Source organism: Helianthus annuus, chromosome 10 (genome assembly GCF_002127325.2).
Source record: "Helianthus annuus cultivar XRQ/B chromosome 10, HanXRQr2.0-SUNRISE, whole genome shotgun sequence".
Classification (NCBI taxonomy): domain Eukaryota; kingdom Viridiplantae; phylum Streptophyta; class Magnoliopsida; order Asterales; family Asteraceae; genus Helianthus; species Helianthus annuus.
The window spans coordinates 160,927,108-160,942,232 of record NC_035442.2 but is presented as its reverse complement, the minus strand read 5'-3'; the positions used below and the strand labels follow the sequence as shown (position 1 = coordinate 160,942,232).

At 37.9% G+C, this 15,125-nt stretch overlaps 2 protein-coding genes across 2 annotated transcripts; one reads left to right on the top strand and one right to left on the bottom strand.

The window, feature by feature from the left end:
• Positions 1-7,860: 7,860 nt before the first annotated feature.
• Positions 7,861-8,226, bottom strand: LOC110882648 (auxin-responsive protein SAUR15). Its single transcript, XM_022130620.1, has one exon. It carries the CDS (start codon positions 8,224-8,226, stop codon positions 7,861-7,863), a length of 366 nt encoding a protein of 121 aa, XP_021986312.1.
• A 759-nt stretch (positions 8,227-8,985) lies between these two features.
• LOC110882646 lies at positions 8,986-9,597 on the top strand. The gene has a single exon (XM_022130619.1). It carries the CDS (start codon positions 8,986-8,988, stop codon positions 9,595-9,597), a length of 612 nt encoding a protein of 203 aa, XP_021986311.1.
• Positions 9,598-15,125: the final 5,528 nt, after the last annotated feature.

Sequence of the window (15,125 nt, the reverse complement as noted above, 5' to 3'; positions counted from 1 at the left end):
AATACGAGTTATATGGAATTAAGCTCTATTCAAATAATAAACGCATTGGATTTCAACAAGACAGTAAAAGGGAAGAAGAAGCAGTCGGATTTAAGCTCTATTCAAATAATAAACGCATTGGATTTCAACAAGACAGCAATGTGGCTCGGCTGGTTAGGCATTGGAACACGGGTTCGAGTCCCGTCCCCTGTGTTCTTTTTTTTTGTTTTAATGTTGTAGGTTATGTTATAAGAAATTCGAAGCAAGGTTTTAAACAAAACTAGGTATAGCCTAGTGGTTGGATGGTTGTTGTTTGTGCTTCCCGGGTTCGATTTAGTAATAGTGTGAGGAACTCAAATCTTAAGGTCGGATTATGCCTTAGGAATGTCAGGTAACAAGTGTTAAATACAAGTCCTAACGTTGCTGAGAATGCACTCGAATTAGGATATATCAAGAGGTGTAGACTTATTGAGACGGTAGCGTTCTTAACAAGGGTTATATACCCAATTAAGGAATCGCTCTTAATATCCAAAGATGCAGTAATGAAAAGCGTTAACTATTATGTATAAGGTAGATAGTCATAAGTCATACGATGAATACAACCGTGAAGCCTATAAATGACCAGTCGAGGAATAATTGCGGCTTAAGAGAAAATTGGGGTTTCATTCACCATTGAAGTATCATATGAAAAACCCTCACTTCTGGTGAATGAAACCCCAAAATTCTGGTGTATGAAACTTCGGTTTTGGAGGTTGATTTTACGAAAAAGGTGAAACCCCATAACTTAATTTAAAAAGAAAGAATTCTCTTAAAAACCCTCATTACTACTCAAACCATGGCGTCTAAACCCTTGAATTCCAACGCTTCTCCTTACATTCCTCATCATCGGTCCTTATACATATACCCCAATCATCATTCCCCACCCGGTACACTCACATTAAACGATACGTTTCTTTATGCCATTGTTTTTATAAATGTTAACCGATTTTATTTTGTTAAATTACACAAACATGTTTAATTAAAACACCGTACAATAAGTTGCGAAAGAGACGTATGAAATAAATGCAAACAATCCAAACAAACATCGTGTGTAAATAAAAAATCAACTGCATAAATATATATAAAATCAGTTTGTACATACAAAACAAAATTGCAACTGAATGTCTAATACAAAAGTACAACTGAATGTCTAATACAAAATAAAAACTAAAGCTACTGATCCTCTGGCGTTGGGGACTGTGGCAGTGGATGGGGCGGCAATCCCGCGTGAGCCTGGAGCTTCATAAGCGTCTTAATGATCCACATCTGGTATCGCTCAGAACGTCGGAGACGCTGATCGAAGTCCGAGCCACCGCCTGCGCAGCAGGAGGCAGGTCTGCATAGACGTGCTGTGAGTACTGCGGCGGGTGCGGAGGTGGCGGCGGCGGTGGGATCTCGTCGTCAATAACGTGATCAACCGAAGGCGAATGAGGCGGAGGCGGAGGCTGAGAGTTGTTGATAATTTTAATGTTAAATTATTATTTAATTGAAATGTGTAATGCTTATGACATAGATTGGCCACACTAATGCTACGTACTAATTCAAAAACATAAAAGAAACAACAAACATAATTAACCTATTATACGAATAAGAAAACTAACAGAAGTTTCATACAATATATTTAAATATAATTAACCTATTATACGAATAAGAAAACTAACCGAAGTTTCATACAATATATTTAAATGATTGACAAACTAATGAAAACAAATACCGGTAGCAAATTGTTGTCGCCGAAGTATCATGCATGTTTCCACCGGTATTAAGAAATATTAATATACCCTTTTAGTTTTAATTCTTTGATTAACTCAGACCCAAGGGCGGAGCCATCCCTTGGCCAAGGTGGGTGGACGTACCCCTTGAAAAAAATCAGTGTTAATTTCACGTAAAAATCCCAACCGCATCCCTTGGAAATTTTCGACCGCCCCCTTAGAAAAAAATCTTATGAATTTATAAAAAAAAATTATGTAAACTCTGATTTTTATTAAAATACAACCTAAATTCCCAATTTATATAATTATTAATCACTCTAAATTAACCCAATTAACAATCACTTAACCTTTACTCCTTTAGCCCAATAAAGAATACATAACCCAATTACCTAAGCCTAATCCATTCTAATTTGAAAAAAAAAATAAAATAACCCAACCCACCGCCCTTTCCACTTCTCTCTCGGTTCCCACTCTCTACGATCCCCAGACCCACTCGCAATCCACAGTCCACGGGCGATCGATTTCTCTTGTTTTGCTCGCCGAAGAAAAGTGAAATCCGGCCACCCTTCCCACACAAACAACAGGAAAATCACGCAATCGGATATGGTTCTATTATTTAAGTTGTTATTTGGATTTTTAGGAGAAATAGAGTTGTAAAAGGTTTGAAATTTTTAGTTGTTTTGATGTTATTTGAAACTTTGATAGGGTGATTTGGTTGTTTTAGTTTGTTTAAATGGTTAGTTACAAGCAATCAACAACTAGGGGTTGAAATTAAAATTGAAAATTATGAAGTTTGGTAATAATTGTTTAAGACTTTAAGTGTTTAGTGTTGTTTTGAATGGTGTTGTTGTTTTATATTTGATTGGAAGTTAGGAACCATGAGTACGAAAGTAGCTCTAAATGATGTTTTGGATAGATTTCAAAAACTGAAAACCCGTAGGGCAACATTTTAAATATGTTTGTAACGACGTTTGACGTGTTTTTGATGATTATATAAATTTTAGTTTGATGTTCTTTTGTTTTACATGACCCGATATGAAACAATTTTTTTTTATATACATAGGGTCTAAAATCTTTAAAATTATTCTACACCCCTATAAAAAAATTCATAGGTCCGCTGCTACTCAAACCGCCATTCATATTTTAAACTTAAATGAACCTTTTTTTATTTTTCTTATAATGGAAATTAGTCCATAAAGAACAACACTGAATATGTTTTCAATGGTCATGTAGCCGATACCCCATGTTTTAGTTCAAGTCCATAATCTGACCCATGACCTATTTTCTTCAAAAGACAATCCCTTAATTTTATTACCAATGACTTTTACCTTCAAGTGGAAGATTCTCTTAGGGCGTCTACGACTCTATAATCAGACCATCCCACGGACAAATGATTCCACATGGCGGTCCGTAGCCGCAATACATGTTCTTACATAATTCGGCGATATCAGTAGATCGAAGCAACAAGGAATAACTCATCATGGTCCTTAAGGCCTCTCTTAACAGAAAACATACCTCGAAGCACTTTTACATGCATAACTTAGGTCCCAACCACATGCATCTTTGTAGCACCACAATACAATAAAACGCGGCAATAGTATTGCCGCTACAGTTGTCGCCGCGAAAGGTGGTGATTTACGTCGCTAAAGGTAATAGTGGCGACATCTCGCCGCTATTGGTAGGGTATTCTTGTAGTGCCATTTGGCTTTTGCTTCCTCCCTTGGACTATACAAACAATACATGAATTGTGTCCGTGCCAACAAGCTGAAAACGAGTATAGAATTTTTTTACAAATGCATGTGATATATACACGAGCACCAAGCAGGATCCAAGAGCATAATGGATAAAGTAATAGTGTTGAACTAGTTTTAGTTATACTTCTAACTAGTTTGACGCAACATTACAAACTTATCCCTTCAGTTTTTGTCAGCATTTTACGACTACAAATTAATCTAACATCCTTCATTGTTGAAATTTGGAGATTAGTTAAAGCTTGGGCTATCACACATTTGACCACTTCCAAGTTCCAACGCTATCAATATCAATTGTTCTGCCGTTCAAAAAAAAAAAATATCAATTGTTCAATACATCTCATATTCTTGTATAGGTAGAGGATCCTGTAAAAAGTGCTCAAAGTGTGAGAAGTGTATTATAACACTATATATAATACTATATAACACCATATAAACACCGTATAACAATATGTAACACCGTATAATACCATATAACACTTTGTAACACTATATATCATTATATAACAAATATAACACTATAGGGTATCTGATAGCATGTCTATGATAGATGTATAGTGTTATATTTGTTATATAATGATATATAGTGTTACATAGTGTTATATGGTATTATATGGTGTTACATATTGTTATACGGTGTTTATATGATGTTATATAGTATTATATATAGTGTTATAATACACTTCTCACACTTCTCACACTTTAGGCTCTTTTTACACTATCCTTACCCTTCTTGTATATTTCCAAAATAGTTAGAATTCATCGTATAAAGTTCTCATATAAACACTAAAATACAATGACATAACATTTCACTGTTTTTTTGTTATTATTATATTCTTTTATATCTCAATAATAAATAAATTATTCTGTTATCTCCTTCCAACTACAAAAAAATATTATCATCAACACCATCAACGGAAGTATGAGATTTTTCAGAACGAAACATGCACTCACTAAATCTACTCTTTAATTTTAATGACAGGAAACCCGAGCCACTCCTTGATACCACCACTACTATTACAACGACAATGAATCAATCAACGGCCAAAGACTCTCGGAACATCTCCGTAAAATCATCCAAATCCAAGGCACCAAATCTACGCTCGTTTCTCTCTAGAACGTTCAACAGCTTCTCGAAAAAAATGGCATCACATGGTAGAACGAGTCCGCTGGTTGTCTGGAACCCGAACGCCTCCTCGGCTTTGTTGAGTAAGGAGGCGAACACAGGCAGGTTGATAAAGCGTGTAGGAATCACAAACCGGCGGTGTTCATGTTCATATCCGACGTAAACCGCAAGCGAGCCGCCTGGGGGGATGCGGCGACGCCAACGTTGGACGAGTTGCTTGAGGCGGACGATCTTGCGGATCCTGTTGGTTTCCTTCATTGCACTCGGAAAAACCAGCTTTGTGAAGAAGAAGAGAGAGCTAGATTTTTCTTCTTCTTTGAACGGTTGAATTTTTAACGGTCAAGCAAGAAACTAGACTTTATAGTTAAAAAGCTATGGGCAAGTCTACAAAAGTTTACAAGAGCGAGAGGGTATTTAAAGGTTTGGAACTCCTGCAGTCCTGCGTACCTGAAAAAACGTATCCCTTATTTTATTATCTTTAGTTTTTTAAAGATAATTTTCAAACTGGGCAGGTAATTGCATATACATACGACGTGAAGGCCAAATGGTATACATATTTTGACCATTGTTATTTTGATACTAGATAACAAAATAGATTTATGTGAAATTTCTTTACCTCAAAGTAACACTAATTCATCATATCTCACCTGACATAAAGTTTATATTTTCTAGATCCGGTCATTATAGTTATTAATTTTTAATTTAAAACGAAATTTTTATTCACTTAAAATGATGTTATTATTTTTTATAAAATACTTAAAGCATTTCATTTAAAATACTTAAAGCATTTCATTTAAAATTTATCTCATCACGATACAAGTAGTTGATGTTGGAAACCAGGCCTTCTTCAATATAATCAACAAAAGATTTAACAACAAAGAATACTCTGATTAAGATTGAAGGTCCATAAACTCTAAACATAAAACCCCTAGTTATATTAAACAACCTTGACGCACAAGAAACTTACCTTGACTAGAATTAAGAAACCTAAATAATAATAAAATAAAACTACCATAAATAATTAATATTTCACTAAAAATAAACTAAACCACATAGCACTCTTTAACTTTTGAGTTATAACAAGATTAGTCCCAACAATACACCTGTATACTTAGTTTCTAATTATTATGTTTATTACCTATATTTTCTTATTCATGTGTTAGTTAATTTCACTACACAACAACAATAGTTTCGAAAATAGTTAATAATTTTACTCTAATTTTAATGTTAAATTCTTATTTTATTGAAATGTGTAATGCTAATAAAATAAATTGACCACATTGATGGTGTCAATTCAAAAACTTTAAGAGAAATAAAGTAGTACACATGATTAACTTTTGCCGTATTATACAAATAAAAAAGCTTACAGAAGTTTTCTACAATATATCAATATATCACAAGATAATTGATAAACTAACATAAACAACTACCACGTTGCAAATTGTTATTGCATAGCATCATGCATGTTTCCACTAGTGTTAAATGTATATATATTAAAATACCCTTTTAATTCTTGATCAGCTGAACTTTTTTTATTTTTCTTAAAAATGGAAAGTAGTCTATAAGAAACAACAGTGATTCAGTGAATATGTTTTCAATGGTCACGTACCCGATACCCCATATTTTAGTTCAAGTCCATAATTTGACCCATGACCTATTTTCTTCTAAAGACAATTAATCCCTTTGATTTCCAATGACTTTGACCTCCAAGTGGAAACTTTTTCCAGGGCATCTACAATCGGACCAACACACGGACAAACGGTTCCACATGGCTGTCCGTAGCAGGGCCGGCTCTTGGGCCGGCCAACCCGTGTCGTCGCTCGAGACCCAAATTTTAATTTAAAGGGCTCGAAAGGTTTCTATGAGCTTTTATATCTATATTTAATTGTATATTTAATACATGTATCTACTCATCATGCAAAAAAGTGTTGGTGGTGGAGTGGAAAAATCATCTCAAGATAATGTAAAGGTGTCAAGTTCAAGTCTTGACTATAACACTAAGTGTTTGTTTTTATTAATTCATTTCCTCAACCACAATTTTGGGCCCAAGTTCTTTTTGTCGCCGGACGCCTAAATTTTTTTGAAAGTTCTCGAGGACGGCTATTGTCCGTAGCTGCAATACCTATTCTAACATGTTTTTGTGCTATCAGTAGATTAAGCAACACCTGCATTAATTTACAATACTTTTCGGTTTTACGAATACACAAAATCTGCCAATTTCCAATTTTCAGCAATCCACAAACAAATGACATAAAAGTTATTTTATTCGTATAATTAATTCGCACATTAACATCCTAGTATTGCATAAAACGTGAAAAATCACACCATGTCATCGTCGTCGTCTTCATCGTTATAAAAAATGTCATCATCAACGTTCGTGGGTCGCTTACCCCTCGTAACGATATAGTCGTCAAGTCAGTTTAAAAATGACGAGGTTTGGAACAACCCCGAAACAAATTCCTACAATAACATATATCAAAACCCACATTAGCATACTAACATACTACCAACCACATGATCAGGATAAGAAATGGACAACTAGGATTTGCTGGGGGACACCGTGTCCGGATCGAACCAATAGCGGTGACATATGTCATGTCACCGCTATTGGAAGGGTATTCTTGTGGTGCCATTTGGCTTTTGCTTCCTCCCTTGGACTATACAAACGATACATGAGTTGTGTTCGTGCCAAAAAGGTGAAAACAAGTACAGAATTGTTTTTATACATGCATGTGATATATACACGAGCACCAAGCAGGCTCAAAGAGCATAATGGATAAAGTAATAGTGTTGAACTAGTTTTAGTTATACTTCTAACTAGTTTGAGGCAACGTTACAAACTTATTCCTTCAGTTTTGTGAGCATCAATTACGACTACAAATTAATCAACATCCTTCATTGTTGAAATTTGGAGATAGGTTAAAGCTTGGGCCATCACACATTTGACCACTTATAAATAGTTAGAATTCGTATAAAGATGTGTTTTATGCTTGTGATCCAACTTAGTTGGAAATTTTGGGCAACCAACGCAACTCATATACAAACAATAAAATACAATTGACCTAACATTCATTACTCGTATACCTCAATATATCATTCTGTTATCTCTTTCCAACAACTCAGAACGAATTACAAACAATCAACGGAAGTATGAGATTTTTCATAACGAAAAACTCACACACCCAATAAATCTACTCTTTAATTTTAATGACAGGACTAGATCCAGAGCTACTCCTTGATACCATCACTCCTTTTACAACAACAACGAACCAATCAACGGCCAAGACTCTGAGAACATCTCCGTAAAATCATCCAAATCCAACGCACCAAATTTACGCTCGTTTCTCTCTAGAACGTGCAACAGCTTCTTGAAAAAAATGGCGTCACATGGTAGAACGAGTCCGCTGGTTGTCTGGAACCCGAACGCCTCCTCGGCTTTGTTGAGTAAGGAGGCGAACACAGGCAGGTTGATAAAGCGTATAGGAATCACAAACCGGCGGTGTTCATGTTCATCTCCGACGTAAACCGCAAGCGAGCCGCCTGGGGGGATGCGGTGACGCCAACTTTGGACGAGTTGCTTGAGGCGGACGATCTTGCGGATCCTGTTGGTTTCCTTCATTGCACCCGAAAAAACCAGCTTTGTGAAGAAGAAGAAGAGATAGCTAGATTTTTTTCTTCTTTGAACGGTTAAATTTTTAACTGTCAAGCAAGAAACTAGACTTTATAGTTAAAAAGCTATGGGCAAGTCTACAAAAGTTTACAAGAGCGAGAAGGTATTTATAGGTTTGGAACTCCTGCGTACCTGAAAATAACGTATTATTTTATAATCGTGAGTTAATTTTTTAGTATATAATGTATCTTTGAACAGTTGAATTTTAAAACTTTCTACCAAGAACCTAGACTATAGTTAGAAAACTATGTCACAGTCTACCAAAGTTTACTAGAGCGAGAGGGTATTTCAAGGTTTGGAAACGTATTATTTTATTATCTTGAGTTATTTGTATTATTTTATTATCTTAAGTTATTTAATTTAGTATATAATCTAGGGTGAGGGTATTGACACCCCCCCCCCTTTTTGTGTGCACTCCCCTCCTGAGGTGGCATACAGGGCAATAAGGGGCGTATACAGTGTGAAAGCAATTAATGTGCCAGAAAAAGTGTTTTGATAAGCCTCTAATTGCCCTATGAGAGGCATATAAGGTTGTGGTAGTTGGAGCATTAAACCCTATACGCCTCTCATTGAGCAATGAGAGGCTTATCGGCACGACTTTTGATGATTTTAAGGTATAATTACTGACATGAAAGGAGTTCAGTCTGAAAAAGCGTGAAAGTGACCCATATGACCCTTATCGACCTATACGACCCTTATCGAGCAAAAATGTTTGTTTACCCAAGCATACGGGATTTATGTGGATTTCTAATGAACCTTTTTTTTGAGGTATTTGGGTCACTTGAAGAATTGAAAAATTGGGTATACAAAAGAGAAGTTGCGAAAGGTTACGTCATTGTCACCCAACGAACGAGGAAAAAAGGCGAAGGTGCGTCATCAAGGACAGTGAAGATATGGTTGCAATGCGATCGTGGCGGCGAACACAAAAGTAAAGCATTCGTTCGGCGTTCCGGTAGCAAAAAGGTCGGTTGTCCTTTTAGTCTGATAGGGAAACTAGACTCAAGTAGTGGTAGTTGGAGCCTTGTGGAGAAGAAAAACATTCACAACCATGAGCCTGCTGAATTTCTCGAGGGCCACGCGTTTGCTAGAAGGCTGACCCCGGATGAAAAATCACTGGTAGAGATACTTTATATGCAAGACATGGAGCCTACAAATATACATTTAACCATAAGAAATCAGTACCCACATAGCGTGTGCATTCTACAAGATGTACAAAACGTGATTAAAAAGATTAAACGAAAATGTATGGCGATCGAACTCCAATGCAGATATTGGAGAGCATGTTGCAAGAAGAAAGGTACGTTTATTTCACCAGAGTGAATCCCTCCACAAACGTTGTCGAGGAGGTTTTTTCGTTCATCCGGACTCGTACAACATGTGGCGTGCATTCCCACATGTGTTGATGATTGATGCTACCTACAAGACGAATGAGTATAAGCTTCCGTTTATTCAAGTTGTGGGTGTGACATCTGTTGGTGCACTTGTGTCTGTACTTTGTCTATATCGTGTAACGATATAAAACGATGTCCTTTGTTAGTCTTGTAAGTTTGACCAAGTCAACCATCCTCCTGGTTTGACTTGGCCAAACAGTTAGTACATGATTGTAACATGTCTGTGTCGAAGGATGACTTATCGAAGGATAGTTTAGATCCTTCGATGAGCTCGAAAGATAAACCTTCGATGGATGATGATGGACCTCGATAGATCATCCTTCGAGGTTTATGTGGATCCTTCGATAGGTTTAAGGTCGATAGATGATCCTTCGATCAGTCTACCTGATCCTTCGGACAGACAATCTGTGTTGGGTATATATACCCGTGTAGTGTGTTCATTTCATTTAGATAAGGATAGACAGACATAGACATAGAGAGAGCATTCTGTCAAGAACACACACACACTTTGAGAGTTTGCAAAACAGATTTGTAAACATTGAGTTTGTAACCGAACCTTTCATACGTATTAATACAAGTGGTGTTAATCGGTGAATATTGTGTGTCTTGTGTTTGTGCTTGTTTCATCTCGGTTTGCACTCTAGCTTGGATTCCGCACTTGCTAGTGTGTTTCACATAACAAGGTTAAGGTTTGACCTCATCCTCCGAGGGACCTACAAGTGGTATCAGAGCTTTGGCTCTTTTCCTTGTTAAAACCGAGTTTATACAAGACTTTGGAGTGTTTGGACACATGGTTTAGCACCCGTTTTTAGTGTTTTTCTCGCATTTCTTGCGTAAAAACGTGTTCTAAACTAATCGGGTGTGTTAAAGAACGGGTTGGGTAACTTAAAACTTGTTTTTAAGGAACTTGGTGATTTCCGGCCAAATTCCGGCTTACTCCGGTGACCGGTTTCTGGATAAGGACCTTCCATTTTAAGCATATTTTATTGGTCAAATCGGGTTTGGTAGAAAAAGTATGGTCTGACCATACCTTTCTGCCGAAAGATCTCTACCAACCCATCACCTTTTCACCAACCTGTCACTTTTCGTGTCAGCTGTGTCAGTAGATCGAAGGATATCCTTCGAAGTCGAAAGATTATCTTTCGATCAAAGGAGGTTCGACAGATAATCATCTTTCGAACATCCTTCGAAGTTTGTGACTTATCCTTCGATCCAGGGAATCTGTTCGAAGGATATATATTCGAAAGATAAGGATCTTTCAATTGTGAATCTTTCGAAATCATTGTTCGAAATTCAACAGTGATCTTTCGAACACTGTTGATCCTTCGAACAAGTGTTAATCCTTCGATCTTAGTCAATTTAGGTTTAACAAGTTTGTGTTTTTCTTGTCTTTCGATCAGGGATCCTTCGGCTGGCTGTCATCTTTCGGGATATTCATATAGAATTCATTTTTCTTATTAAACATGAATCCGAGTTGGTGGGGAACTCCGGCTCCAGATAGTGGAAAATATACAAGTACGGGTTCAACCCCCTCATGGTGGGGTACACCGGCTCCGGATAGTGGAAAGTACACAAATACAAGTCTATCTCCCTCATGGGCCGAATCTCCGGTGTCGACATCTTCGCAAGCAAATGCCATATCGTCAGGTCAATGGGCATTAGTATCAAATCAAACTCCGAGCATTCAAAGTATTTTATTGAGCGAAAGCGAAACCAGAAGTTTGAATCGACCTCCAAAGTTGATGCACTTAAACGAGTATCCGGGCTGGGTTGATAGATTTCGTACATACGTTCTTGGTCAAAATACCGAACTGTGGATACGTTTCACTACAGATTTCGATCAAGCTATAGAAGTTGCTGCTTCAGATACTGCTACGTTTGCCGATCTTCCTGAAGATCAAAAGAAAACGTATGATCTGGAAAAGAAAGCATACGCCATTCTCACTCAGGCGTTAAGCAAAGATATCTATCACCAGTTTGTCAGTTTCAAGACAACAAAGAAGTTGTGGGACGGGTTGAAAACCAGAGGAGTAGGGAATGAAGCAACACGCCAATTGCGTCATGATCTACTCAAGAAAGAATTTGACGGTTTCACGTGCATGGATAAGGAGTCTTTGGGAGACATGACAAGCCGGTTTTATCACTTGCTTACAGAGTTGAACAATTTTGGAGTAGCGACAACTACAGCAGAGGTGGTGAAGAAGTTTGCTGATGCTTTGCCTCCCCAATGGAATAGCTTCTTGGAAATCTTGAAGTATAACGGAGTTTTGAGAACTACAAACATCAACGACTTCGTGCAACTTTTAGAAAACAAGGATCAGGAGGAAACATTAAAGGCAAAAAGAGTTCCAGTGCCACAAAATCCAGAAATGTATTATGGAACTTCAAATTCTTCGTCTGCAAGAACCGGTCCACATGCTCCACTACAAACGGCGTTTGTCACAAGCACAGATATGTATGGCAATCCAGTACAAGTTCCTGTTAAGCCAGCTCCCACCACAGACATGTATGGAAATCCAATACAACCACCTCCTCCTCCTCCTGCTCAACAACAAGCGTGTTATGGAGGGACATCATCTGCTGGTCAGCAATCAAAACCAAATACAGTACAGCTCGACACTTCAAGCTTCTCTAAGGTCAGTGTAGAAGTAGCAAGGGAACACATGGAGCTGCTTAACACTATAGTGAGCGCGTATTGTGGGTTAGTGGAAGGTCAGATTGGCAACATTAATCTGACACAAGAAGACTATCGGCAGATTGATAAGGAAGAGATGGACTTGATGGATATCAAGTGGGCCTTCGCTAGTGCTGTAAGAAGGGCAAAGGATTTCATGGAAAGTACTGGCAGAACCAGCTTGGAAAGCAAGAAAGACACCAAGTATGGGTTCGATAAACAGGCAGTAAAGTGCTTCAACTGTGGTGAACGGGGTCACTTTAAAAGGGAATGTACAAAGCCAGCACAGCACGGGAACCAGAACCCCTTCAGAAACCAAGGCAACCAGCATAACCAGAACAGGAACAATGAGCGTACATTAATACCTGTCAACAACCAGAGCCAAGCTGGAACATCAAATGCCAACCGGGCACTTGTGGTTCAAGTGGATGAAGGTTGTGACTGGTCAATCCAGTTGAGTGGTGATGCTCCAGATGGAACAGCATGTTTTGCTGAAGTGGTTAAGGATTTAGTTCACACCAGTGGTGGAGAATCTTCCGCCAATGGTGGTGAATCTTCTGAGGATGAAGACTCTTCGGGATATAGCAGGAGTTCAGATGAAGAATCCTCAAGTTCAGGCGATGATCATGTGGGTGAGACATCAAATGCATCAATCGATGCAGATATTGATGAACTTTTGGAGGAAGCTGAAGCAGGAACCCGAAGAAGATCTATCTTGGTGGATCAAGCTGCTTATTCTTCGTCTTCTCTCCATTCAGCCTTTATGGCTAATGTCGACAGTTCATCAAGTCAGGTATGTGTCGATGAACCCACTGCTATTAATTGTGATAATTGTGATAGTTTAAGTGTTAAATGTGCTGAGTTGGAAGCAAACATGTCTGAGTTGCAAGGCAAACATGATGCTTTACAAGCTAGTTTGTTTGACTTGCAAGACAAACATGTTTCTTTGAAGGATAAGTGGTGTGACTTGCAAAGCAAACACGAGGCTTTGCAAGAAAAGTATGATGTGACATTCATCCACAACCAGAAGTTGACTGTGGATCTTTCCAAGTGCACTGAAGCCAACATGTTTTACGAAAACCATGAAAAGGAATTTAAGTCGGTAATCGAAAAATTAAAGAAAGATAAAACCGAACTGACAAAAATGGTTTCTAGAAAACAAACTGACATTAATTTGTATATATCTCGCCTTGAGACTATGCAAAAAGAGATGGCTTGTGTGAAAACAGAAAGTGAGGCGATCCAACTTAAGCTAGACAGTTATTTGAGCTCTAGCTATGTGTTGGATCACATCATTGACGTTCAGAAAGAGAAACGGGATGTCACATGCATAGGTTATAAGAAATGTCCACCACCAGTGAGACACAATTATGATGCAATGCCTGACGAGGAGGATAAAGTGTTCTTTGAACCATCTGTTCCTCTAGATGTCAAGGAGTTTGCAACAGGACTTGGATACAAGAAAGAAGTATCCTCAGATTCGGATGTGTCAGCAGATACATGTGTGTCTTCTGTTGAACTGAATCAGGATCCTCCAGTTATCATTGAGGATGCTGATTCTTCTGATGATGAATCCGATGATACTATACCAGCAAAGTCTGATGCGGAAGTCAAAGAAGAGGACATACCTCTTGAGAATCATATTCTATGTGATCCTCCTGCAAAACCCGCTAAGACTGTTGCAATCGAGTCCTCGTCTGCAAAGGAGTCGGAGAGTGTGAACTTGCTGTACACTCTTGTTGGTGATGATAAAATTTATTCAGACAAAGATTTTCCTATTAAGAATGTTAATCAATCCTTAATCAGTAAAGTCTTTGAGAATTCGACTAGTAAGTTTTTGGGAAAGACAGGACCACATGTTACAGTTACACAGTGTCCTCCTATTCCAAAGGCCGAAATTCGAAAACAATATGGCAATAAGAAACTACCAACAGTGCAAAAACAGCAAAATCACACCAAACCAAAAGGAAACCAACGACTCAAGTTCAAAAGAAGCCGAATCAAAAGAAGAACAAAAATGTAAACTTTGTGAAATCGACGGGAACGAACAAAATCGAAACGTTTGAAAACAAATCTAACTTAGATTTTGTTAAGAAAGCAACTGTACAGAAAAGAAATGAACCAAGTAGTTCAAAACCTAGTACCTCGGGATCATAAAGTTTATCATCATCGGCAAGACGATCACATGATACTTCGGGGTTTGTTGAACGAAGATCATGTTTTGAGTGTGGAACAATTGGACATATAATTCGAAATTGTCCATATCTTCATAAACAAAAAGGAAAAGTTGATGTTCCCTGTGACCAAACTGACCGCAGGCAAACTGTTTCGGTAAAACAAGATCCCCGCCTTGTAAAAGAAAGGGAAAGGGAAAAGAAACAGAAACGCCAACAAGTCAAGAAAATTGAAAAGGCGATTAAAACCGATGTGGTTAACACAACATCTGTTTCTGTCAAACCAGAAAATTCAAAAACTTCAGAAAACCATGAAGTTGAAATTTTAAAGAATAATACTGGTAAAACAAAACAGACTTGGAAACCAAAAACGGTTACTGAATCAGGGGGACCATCACAATTTACCAATCATCAAAGACAAGAAGTTATTGTTATTGATGAAAATGGAAGACCCAAGACCACAATGGCTTGGTCCCCATCTCCAACTAATCAATTGAGTTCATGTGCAGGGTGTTCTAGGAGGAACTATCAGTAGTCATTGGATTGTTGATAGTGGGGCATCCAGGCACATGACAGGCGACATGAAGCTTCTCTACGACGTCAAATCTA

Coding starts and splice junctions, on each gene's coding strand:
- LOC110882648 (XM_022130620.1), bottom strand. CDS start 8,226: ATGAAGGAAACCAACAGGATCCGCAAGATCGTCCGCCTCAAGCAACTC.
- LOC110882646 (XM_022130619.1), top strand. CDS start 8,986: ATGTTTGTTTACCCAAGCATACGGGATTTATGTGGATTTCTAATGAAC.